This window comes from Bos javanicus, chromosome 28, assembly GCF_032452875.1.
Source record: "Bos javanicus breed banteng chromosome 28, ARS-OSU_banteng_1.0, whole genome shotgun sequence".
In the NCBI taxonomy this organism is placed as follows: domain Eukaryota; kingdom Metazoa; phylum Chordata; class Mammalia; order Artiodactyla; family Bovidae; genus Bos; species Bos javanicus.
Genome location: NC_083895.1, coordinates 40,645,474 through 40,656,551, shown reverse-complemented (window position 1 = coordinate 40,656,551; position 11,078 = coordinate 40,645,474). Strand labels below are relative to the sequence as shown.

The 11,078-nt window shown below is 48.2% G+C and overlaps 1 protein-coding gene across 1 annotated transcript; it reads right to left on the bottom strand.

Moving 5' to 3' along the window:
* Nucleotides 1-709: 709 nt before the first annotated feature.
* On the bottom strand, nt 710-10,867 carry GPR15LG (G protein-coupled receptor 15 ligand). Its single transcript, XM_061405524.1, has 3 exons — nt 10,630-10,867; nt 8,748-8,837; nt 710-1,611 (listed from the first exon to the last, which is right to left on the bottom strand). Exons 1-3 carry the CDS (start codon nt 10,832-10,834, stop codon nt 1,526-1,528), a joined length of 381 nt encoding a protein of 126 aa, XP_061261508.1. The 5' UTR covers nt 10,835-10,867; the 3' UTR covers nt 710-1,525.
* Nucleotides 10,868-11,078: the final 211 nt, after the last annotated feature.

Below are 11,078 nucleotides of genomic sequence, written 5' to 3'. Positions count from 1 at the left end.
GCCTCTTAGACGTGGGCCATCTGTTCCCTCTGAGCCTCCTCTCCACAGTTGCATGTTCACTTGGACATAAACATTCCCTCCAGGATGGGGGCAGGGAAGGCAGGGAGGGGCTTTCTGGAACCAAGCTCCTCTGTTTGTGCCAGGCCCCTTGTGGGCACTTTACATCTGTCTACTTGTTGGGGCCTCACGTTAGCTTCTCTGAATAGGCCTTGGACTCTCCATTTTACAGAAACGGGAACTGACTTGACCAGATCACATGAAAATCCTGGGGAGTGCTGGTGTGTCAAACCGGCACACCAGAGACCCTTGCTCCCGTCAGTTCCTCACTCCCCAGCCCTGCCCCCTTTCATGGTTAGGTTGTGCTGTGACGAGGGTGTTGCCTGCAGGAGAGGCCTCAGCGAGTGGGTTTCCTGCAGCAGACAGCTGTGTCTCACTCAGGTCCTGCCTCCTGTGCGGTGCTGTGCTTAGTCGTATCTGACTCTTTGTGACCCCATGGACTGTAGCCCGCCAGGTTCCTCTGTCAATGGAATTCTCCAGGCAAGAAGACTGGAGTGAGTTGCAATGCCCTCCTCCAGGGGATCTTCCCAAACCAAGGGTCGAACCCAGGCCTCCCACATTGCAGCCAGATTCTTCAGTGTCTGAGCTACCAGGGAAGCCCAAGGTCCTACCGAAGGTCCTACCCCCGGTTTTCTCAAACAACCACGTGCCGTGTATTTTGTTTATTTATTTACAGTTTGTTTCATTGCATGCTCTTTACAGCAGACTCACATCAGAAAATCAGGCAAGGGTTCCTGCAGGGGCCATGGGATGTGGGACAGCTAGGAGCTTAGGTGTGTCTTGGGTCAGCTGAGCCTCTGCATTGCTGTTTGGCCATTCTTGGGTCCCTGTTACCCTTCATTCTAGCAGGCTTAGAAGTCTCTGGATTTGCAGCTCTTCAGGTCACGATGGAGTCTTGATTATCCGTGTGCAAGTGGCCAGATGGAGACTGAGGCTGGGTGGGCTGGACCTGGCTCACAATGACTCTGAAGGTTGGTGGATGATTGATACCAGGATCTGGAGTTCTGGAACTATGCCGGGGCCTTTGCTGCCTGAGATGAAGCCCTCTAACACCTTAGCTCACTGCCATGAGGCTTGAAAGGGGTAAGTGAAGCCCGTTGGCGCCTTCCTTGGATGTCTTCTCTCACTGGAGTTTGTATCTCTGAAGCCAGCCTGAGCCCAGAGGGACTAAGTTACTTGCCCAAAACCATACAGCAAGAAACAGGCATTCCAGAGCTTGGACTTTCGAATCCATGGTGTGGTTTTCAGAAGATTCTAGTTCAGGCTTTTCTAAAAAAATCATGAGCACAGTCCAACACAGTAGGCAAGAAATGCTGTGTCTTTAAGAAAGGAAGCTCAGGTTCATGGGCAGAGGCTTTGTCATCAGTCCCGACTTTGAGGGGAGCACCCTGGGGGAACCTAAGGCTTCTGGGTGCCTCAAGAATTAAGCGTGAGGGTCTCAGGGGTATGGAGCCTGTTTGGGGGCGCACTACACCTGTGGGAGTGCCCCAGGAACCACCCAAAAGTGGGGCTTTGACTTGAGTTTGCATGGTCTGCAGTTTCTCATACGGTGTCCTAGGAAGAAGCAGCGGGCAGACAAGAACAGACAAGATCAGACAAGAGGCAGAGAGGCAGACAGAGTCAAGGTGGGGGAAAGGGAGAAACACAATTAAGATTACTTTTTAGATCGGAAGATATGTTTAAAAAAAAATCAAAGCAAGTGTCAGATCTTACCCTCTTTCTGGGATGCCCAGAGGGGGTCTTTCATTGCAAACATGACCAGCCCTGGCTATTTCTATCCCATGGGGGAGAAATCTTATTTATTAGCAGAAGATGGAGGCAAGGTAGTTTATCTGTTCAGCCGTCTCTGTCAAGAGCAGAGTCCACTAAAATTGAGGGGTCTGGAAGGTCTGTTTCTGATGGGGGTGGTGAGAGGGTTCACCCTTGAACCCTCAGCTGTCTCCTCTTTCTCAGGTAATGTGTGTCTCAAGGCTTGGTTTGCATCTTTTGATGAACCAGTCCCATTTGTGGGAGGGATAATCCATAAGGAAAGCAAAACCTGCACGCATTAAGCTAGTCTTCATAGTTTTGTTTTTAGCAGCAGAAAAAAATTCTGGAAACAGTCTGAATATCCTGTGGTAGAGAAATGGTTAATTACTAAATGATATGTTGTGATGAAAAAAATGTTTAACTGGGATAAAGCCCTGTGGCTATAAAGACTATACAGCACCTTGAAGAAAAACGCATACAATACAATGTTGATTTTAAAAATTGAAAAAAAAAACAAGGTATAATAAAAATAAAGCTAGGTAAACATGTTTGCATGAAAAAAGGAAATATGAATGAGATGGTTATTAAATTATGGTAATATTCTTTTTTCTATTTTAGTTTCTGGATTATTACTATATGCAAGGTGGTATACTAGTTAAGAGCATAGACTCTGGAGCAGATTACTTGGATTCAAAGCCCCGCTCTACCCCTTACTTAATAGCTGGGTGACCTTCAACAGCTGACTAAACTTCTCTGTGCGTTGGTGCCTTGTCTGTAATAAGAAGAGCAATAGTATCTAACTCTTTGGATTATTGTGAGGGTTGACTGAGTTAGCAGATGTAAGTGCCATGCCGTAGTTGCTATATAATTACCAGCTATACAAAAAATAAATTTAATTATCAAAGTTCTTCCATAGCTTCATGTCTTAATCATAAATAAGTGCTAATATTGGTGTAATTTTCTTTTTCTTCCTATTTGAAAGTGCTTTTGCCTTCCCATAGTGATAATCATAGTAATATACAGTGTTAACTACTCCTTTCTATTAATATTGTATTGTGAGAGTTTTCTACTAGCATTTCTGATGGAGAACCATGATTTCCTGACCACTGCTTCCGCTCTACCCCCTATCCCCACCCTCAAGCCCCAAGACTCTCTTCTCTGGTTCCTACAATAAATAATGTGGTTCAGTTCAGTTCAGTTCACTCGCTCAGTCGTGCCCAACGCTGTGACCCCATGAATTGCAGCACGCCAGGCCTCCCTGTCCATCACCAACTCCCTGAGTTCACTCAAACTCACATCCATCGAGTCAGTGATGCCATCCAGCCATCTCATCCTCTGTCGTTAACTGAGTGCAAGTAAGGATAGAGTTCTCTGACCTTCCTTTGCAATGTGACTTTGCATCTTTTCCCATCACGACAAGGGGTCTATTTCCCTGCTCCTTGAATCTGGTCTGGTGACTTGCTTTGGCCCAGAGAATGAAGTGGAAATGAAGATGGATCAGTTCTGAGGCCTAAAGAGGCCTTAGGTACTTCCCTTCTGTAAGTGGAGCCCTGCAGTCCCCAGGTGAACAAGCCTGAGTTAGCCCGTCAGAGGATGACTCTTCCATGCCTTGTGGAAGAGAGTTCAGTCACTCAACTGAGACCATCCTAGCTTCATCCCACTGACCCCCCAAACATGTGAGAGAGCCCAGAGAGGCTCAGCAGAAGTACCTATCCAAACCCTTGGAAAAATGAATGAGCCCATCCAAGACTGGAAGAATGGTTCAGCTGACCTATAGACTCATAGCAGATGATATCTACATATTGTTTTGGGCCACTGAAGCTGGAGGTGTTTTATTATGCAGCCGTGGCTGACAGGTGTAATTACAAGGAACAAGACCGCTAATCTGAGCCCCTCTGATGAGTCCACTGGGCAGGATGCGTACCCTCTCCACCTCCTCGATCTGTTGCACTGAGCCCTGGTGTCCACCTCGCTACCTTCCAAAGTTGCCAAAACCCTCATGTTATCACACTCAAGGTCCTCAGTGGATAACCTTTGTCTCTGTAGTCTAGGCTCCTTTCTGAAGACAGGGGCAACCCCATGGTGGGGAGGAATATCTCTGTGTCCCTTTCAGCCCCTGCCTCCCACGATAATTCAAGTCACTGTGTGAGGCTTCAAAGCGGGGAAGGTGGCATGGAGCTCTCAGGCCCTAGGAAGCCTGCAGGATGTACAGGCACTCTCTCAGACCCCAAGGACCCTCCCACAAGGCCTCTCCAGCCCTCCCCAGGAGTCCCCTCGCTGACAGCCTCAGGACCCATGGAAGGAGGGCAGCCTGACAGAAGCTCAGTGTCACGGAGTTTCCTGGCTGATGAGGCCTGGACAGCTGTCTGTCTGACCACACCTAAACCTGAGACCCCTCAAGTCCCAAGAGAACCAACAAATGGAACATTCCTTTAAAACAATGCTGCCATATAGATGGTTACCAACTTCTCAAATGCTTTAGAGAAAGCCCATTTTTTTTTTTTGACGGAAAAGGTCAGTTTTCATTCCAATCCCAAAGAAAGGCAATGCCAAAGAATGCTCAAACTACTCCACAATTGCACTCATCTCACACACTAGTAAAGTAATGCTCAAAATTCTCTAAGCCAGGCTTCAGCAATATGTGAACCGTGAACTTTCTGATGTTCAAGCTGGTTTTAGAAAAGGCAGAGGAACCAGAGATCAAATTGCCAACATCCGCTGAATCATGGAAAAAGCAAGAGAGTTCCAGAAAAGCATCTATTTCTGCTTTATTGATTATGCCAAAGCCTTTGACTGTGTGGATCACAGTAAATTGTGGAAAATTCTGAAAGAGATGGGAATACCAGACCACCTGATTTGCCTCTTGAGAAATTTGTATGCAGGTCAGGAAGCAACAGTTAGAACTGGACATGGAACAACAGACTGGTTCCAAATAGGAAAAGGAGTTCGTCAAGGCTGTATATTGTCATCCTGCTTATTTAACTTCTTTGCAGAGTACATCATGAGAAACGCTGGACTGGAAGAAACACAAGCTGGAATCAAGATTGCCGGGAGAAATATCAATAACCTCAGATATGCAGATGACACCACCCTTATGGCAGAAAGTGAAGAGGAACTCAAAAGCCTCTTGATGAAAGCGAAAGTGGAGAGTGAAAAAGTTGGCTTAAAGCTCAACATTCAGAAAACGAAGATCATGACATCCGGTCCCATCACTTCATGGGAAATAGATGGGGAAACAGTGAAAACAGTGTCAGACTTTATTTTGGGGGGCTCCAAAATCACTGCAGATGGTGACTGCAGCCATGAAATTAAAAGACGCTTACTCCTTGGAAGGAAACTTATGACCAACCTAGATAGTATATTCAAAAGCAGAGACATTACTTTGCCAACAAAGGTCCGTCTAGTCAAGGCTATGGTTTTTCCTGTGGTCATGTATGGATGTGAGAGTTGGACTGTGAAGAAAGCTGAGTGCCAAAGAATTGATGCTTTTGAACTGTGGTGTTGGAGAAGACTCTTGAGAGTCCCTTGGACTGCAAGCAGATCCAAGCAGTCCATTCTGAAGGAGATCAGCCCTGGGATTTCTTTGGAAGGAATGATGCTAAAGCTGAAACTCCAGTACTTTGGCCACCTCATGCAAAGAGTTGACTCATTAGAAAAGACTCTGATGCTGGGAGGGATTGGGGGCAGGAGGAGAAGGGGACGACAGAGGATGAGATGGCTGGATGGCATCACTGACTCGATGGACGTGAGTCTGAGTGAACTCCGGGAGTTGGTGATGGACAGGGAGGCCTGGTGTGCTGAGATTCATGGGGTCGCAAAGAGTCGGACATGACTGAGCGACTGATCTCATCTGATCTGATCTGAAACAATTTACCAATTGTGGTAAGTTCAGCAAACTGGCCACTCAACACGTTGATTTTTGATGATGGCTTTCTAGAATTAACCCAGAGTCCCATGCTTGCCACTTCATGTCACTGCCACGGGCCTAGCACAGCACTTAGGCAAAGCCATGCTCCCGAAAGACATCTTAGACTGGACAGTGGGCGATACGGGCCTGTGTGTGTCACAGCTGGTGATGGCAGCTCAGGGACATCCTCCAGGCAGCCTAGGCCACTTTCTCTTTCAGCAGACAGGGCACAGGCTCTCCTGTGTCAGTGAACCAGGGTACAAGAGGCCAAATTCCCAGAGCCCGGCACACCCGGCGCCCCTGCTGTTTACTCCACAGTGCTGAGTGAGCCGCAGGGTCAGCCCCAGAAGACGCTGTAAGGGTGGAACCACTACACCTGGGCATGCTCAGACTTCCTCTGTAGCCACAGAGAGCAAGTTTACCAGGTAGCTGGTGCCATGCCAATGCCTGGCTTTATAGTCACAACCTCACTGACTATGGGGTAATAGATTGTGATCATAGAGTCTATTGTTGATCATAGAGTCTATTGTTATACCCATTCACAGGGGTATAACAGAGGCTTAGCAGAGCTGAAGCTGCTCAAGGACGCATATCTAGCCGGTGGTGGAGCTGAGATTCCAACGCAGACAGAGCTTCCCTTGCCGGAAGTCTGCGTTCTCCCTCAGGCACCTGCATGTCTTCATAATGTGATGAGGAAACTCCTTTCTATGCAGGAGGCAGTTGTTGCAATGGAAATACATGGACAGACACAAGTTTCTGGCTCTGCCTCATAACCTTTCTGAGCTTCAGTTTCAAATCTGTAAAATGGACCATGCTGCCCTGGGATGGTACCAAGGATTTAAATGAGACTGCATGGTAGGGACCTAGTAAAAATGCTTGCTTTGCCCTTCTTGTTCCAAGTTGCTTGCAGATCCCTGCAGTGGAATTTAAAAGCTATGTACACTGATAGAAGTCCAGACTCAGCATGGGAGCCACACACTTAGATTATTCTGAAGTATTGTGTGACTCAAAAAAAGAGAGCTACCCTTGTGCTGTGCACAAGGAGTTAATGCTGCTGTTTCCTATGAGTCGTGTGTGCGTGCATGCACATACATCTTCAACTTCTCTTTTCTTTATTGTAATAAAAAACATTTTCACAGGGAATTCCCTGGTGGCTTAGTGGTTAGGATTCTGGGCTTTCAGTGTTGTGGGAAGTCATTCTGGCTCATACATGAGCTAACTTGAATTTTACGCTCAATAAAATAGCCTTTGTGTGCCTATCAAACATACATTGTACATCTACTTTGAATATTTTTAAAAAAGGGCACATTGACCAGAAGTAAAGAATGTCCATGTTTAAAGTGTAGATTAAACGCTCCCCTTCCTAGGACACCAATGCTAATTCTCTGATGATAAGAGTCACTTCCCAGGTACCAAGGCCATACTGATTTGCTGTGTACAGGTTGGTCTGTTTTTTTATTTTTTTTCTAAAAAAAACCTTGAAGAAATGTGACCCTGACTTGTTTAATTGTCTTATTCTGACAAGATATGAAACTGGTGAAAACTCTGCTTCTCTTGGGCAGTTTCTCAAGAGTCAACTGGGAAGCAGGCTTCTGGCTAGTCTTCAGTTTGGCTCAAATAAAACTCTTTTCTATTCTTACTTTTGATTGTTTATTCATTATTTTCATTGACAAGTGCTCCTGAGCAAGTCCATTCTGGGGAGGGCGTTGCAGGGTCTGAGCCCAGCCTGGCCTCCCGGTGCGGAGAGACTCAGGGAAACAGCCCTCCTCTGCCAGGCTGGAGCCTCCAGGGAGAGCCAGGCTGCAGCCAGACAGCCAGCCAGCCCGGGTGGGGGCCTTACACTCGGGTTCAGGGTGTGAGAACCGGTTATTTTTACCCAGCCCCAGTGGGATGTGATGCCACTCTGGAAAGGGGGGCTGTCAGCTTCTCCAGAGAAGTGGCCCGAGGCTGAGCCATGCAGCCTGCCTCCCTCCCTCTGCTTCACACCCAGGCCTCCCCTTGGCACACAGAACTCTTGATAATCAGGCGGGGTGTGGAGGCTCCAGCTCTGGTCACGGGCTCCCTGAGCCATGGCCCCAGAGGAGTCAGCAGAGCTGGGCCTTCTTAGACACCTGAGATGGGGCCTTCCTTAGGCTGCAGAGACTAAGTGGGGGATGGGGGACAGGAACCCTGGGTTTGTGTCAGGCCTGGCTGGCTTTTCCCCTGGGGACTCTGACTGCCCCAGGCCCTAGGACCTTCTACCAAAGGCCAGCCAAGGTTCAGCCATCCCAACCTTGCATCCTGGGTTAGGTAACTCCCATGCATCAGCCTGCCCTGTCCTGGTGCCCCAGTACTGTGAGCTGGGAGCCTGTAGCCCTCTGTTGGCCTGTCTCCTCACCCTTCAATCCCCCTGCCCCCCAGGCCTTGTAGGAGAGGGCAGCCTTGTTCTTCGCGGCCTCACCCTGGCAGGGAGTCCAGCTCTGCACCCCTAGCCTGCCGCCTGGGATGCGTGCTGCCTGCCTGCAGCTCGGGACTCCTTGGATCTGTGCACCCCATCCCCTCTGCCACCCTACCTCATGGGCCAGCTGACTCACCAGGCCAGCCCTGCCTTGGCTCGTAGCTTCTCTGAGCACCTCGCGCTCCCCATCTGCTCTGTATTCATGCCTGCTGTTTCCCCTCCTGCGCCATCCCTTCCACACTCCTTCTGCCAGTTCCTTGGTCTTTCGCGTCTCACAAAGGTTGGTGCCTCTGATGCCTCCCACCCAGGGTAAGGACCTTCTCTATCCCATTTTCTAATTGCATCCTGTTCTTTCTCTTGAGGGAATGTATTCAATCCAAGGTGATTAATCTGTTGACTTTTTGGGGGGGGGGCAGGTCAGTTTCCCCCACTAGACTAGAAAGATCCATGAGGCCAAGATCACGTCTGCTCATGGCTTCTCCACAAAAGGGCCTGATGCCAGGAATGGAGGGCGGGTGGGCGGGGGGGACATACACAGCCTGTCCCACAGCCTCCGTAGAGCATTTCCTTATACCTGGGCAGTTGTGCGGTGCTTACCTTTCTGGGTCATCCGGTCAGGGCCAGGAATTCGGGGACAGCAGGGCTTGCCTTTTCCGGGCTTGGCATGATGCCTCGGGTGACTTCTCCCTGAGAGGGCACACAGGAACAGAGTCCCTCCCTTAGCACACTTGGGGACACTGGGGACAGGGTCTGTGCAGGAGTGACAGGAGGGAACTTCAGGCCCCAAGGCCAAGGGCTTGGGAATATTTATTCAGGGAAACTCAGGATGGGTCAGGCTACAGGAGGATCCAGGGAGAGTGGGCCTTGAGGCTGTCTCTTTTCCATAAATAACAAAGTCAGTGTGGGGAGACACTCTGCCCTCAGAATATGTCTTCCTCATCTTCCTGCCCAAGAAACAGTTCAGCACCATCACTCAGAAGTATCTATGCCCTTGGGACTTCCGTGGTGGTCCAGGGACTACGATTCTGTGCTCCCAGTGTCGGGGACCCAGGTTCCATCCCTGGTCAAAGAACGAGATCCCTCATGTTGCAGCTAAGACTGTGCAGGTGGCAACTGAGACCTGGTGCAGCCACACTAAAAGAGTAAATGTTTGTTTAAGAATCATCTATACCCTTTGACATAGTAATTCTCTCCCCTGGGCAATCTAGGACAATCAGCCGAAATATAGGAAATGTTTTATGTAGACCATGCTTTTTACTGTATACGTAAAATAGCTCAAAGTTGTGAATCATTTAAATATCTAAACATGTAAATTCATCACAGTACATTCATGTAGTGGCGAGTTATACCTAAAATTATTAGTTAAATAACCCCATTTTGGGGAATCTGGTAGAGACACTCCTAGGATAGGAAGCTTAATGAGGAAAGACATTCCTCTTCACTGAAATGTCATCAAGGCAGCATTGGCGATCTCTAACATGTCCAACAGAAGAGGTCTGATAAATCATGTTGCTATGGGCTGTGTTTATGTGGCAATGTTCACTGCAGAAACTTTAGAAAGTGAATACTTTCGATAATCCTACTGCTCAGGCAGAGATGGCTGCTGTTGACATTCTGGTGTAAATGCTTCCAGATTTCAATTGTAAATATTTTTGGTGACTATAATAATACAGTGATAAACAAAACGGATACAAGAGCAAACATACAGAGAGATATCCATTACAAAGATGCTTGTAAGCATACTGAAAAGAAATAAACAAAATGTTGAACATGGCTATTCTTGAGTAATGAAATTATGGGTGTTTTTCACTCCAGTATTTATTTCTATATCCCCAAATTCAGATAAATGTTAAAATAACCATAACTGTTAAAAAAAAACACACACACAGTAAGCAGTTTTTAGAGGGTTAGGCAAGAGAAAAAGTTCAAAATATTCAGCAATCTGAATTGAAAAAGATAGGAGCGCTAAACACTCATATCTGTAAAGGTGCAAGGGCCGTGTGCCCCAGTTCTAAATGAACATGCCTCCCCACCACATTCTCACCCCATCTGCCACAGGTGTTTGCATGAGATTTGGGGGTGTTCAGACCAGATGGTCTACTAACCAATGTATTCACTCGTTCAACACAGATTGACTGCATTATTCACGTGTATCAGAGTGGCTCCAAAGCTTCCAGTGAGGTAGGAATTAGGCGCAGTAGAAGCAGCGTGCTCACCACACAGACACAAAACCTCTTCCTGTTACTTAGTGCGTGCGTGTGCGGGGACCTGGCACTGTGGACAGGTTGCGGGGTTTAAGGCTTCTGAGCCTCCCTCTGGTGCTGCTGCTGTGAATAGAGGTGCCATATGGGTTCAAGGGTGACGTCTTTCAGGGCCCAGGACTGCCTGCCCTCCAACATTTCCTGATTCCCACCATCCCAGACCAGAGAATCCCTGCTCAGGGACCGGCACCCTGGGCGGGGACAGGGGAGAGTCCTACCTTCTGCGGAGAAGACGGACAAGCAGAGAAGCAGGATGCAGAGCAGGCTGGTGAGGATTAGAAGCCTCATGGTGGCGAGCCAGGAACCTCGCGACCTGGGGAGGCTGCTGTGCTGCAGAAGTCCTCCCTTGGGGCCACCTGGGAACTTTATAGAGCAGCAGAGATAGAGGTGTTTCCCAGTGGGCAGGGCACTTGGAATTCTCATAAAGGGTAGAGTCAGCCCCTCCCAAGAGGAAAAAACCCAAACCAGCTTTTCAAGAAGTTGAGAGCATTTCGTGAACTGTAACACGCAAAGCTATAAATGCCCAGCCCCGGGGGGAGCTCCCAGCCCTGGCTTCAGAAAGCTCCTGGGAAGGAAGAGTCATTTTCCAGGGTTGAACATTAACTTTTAGTGTCAGTAATCATTCTATCAAACACAGATTTTCCTGTTTATTCCTTAGATGTGGCAG

What these genes read in the sequence shown, in the direction of transcription:
- GPR15LG (XM_061405524.1), bottom strand. Translation starts at nt 10,834, where the DNA reads ATGAGAATTCCAAGTGCCCTGCCCACTGGGAAACACCTCTATCTCTGC. An exon ending in GTCCGTCTTCTCCGCAGAAG is followed by an intron (nt 8,838 to 10,629) that starts GTAGGACTCTCC and finishes GTGCCCTCTCAG; the next exon opens with GGAGAAGTCACCCGAGGCAT. An exon ending in TGACCGGATGACCCAGAAAG is followed by an intron (nt 1,612 to 8,747) that starts GTAAGCACCGCA and finishes GCTTCTTCCTAG; the next exon opens with GACACCGTATGAGAAACTGC.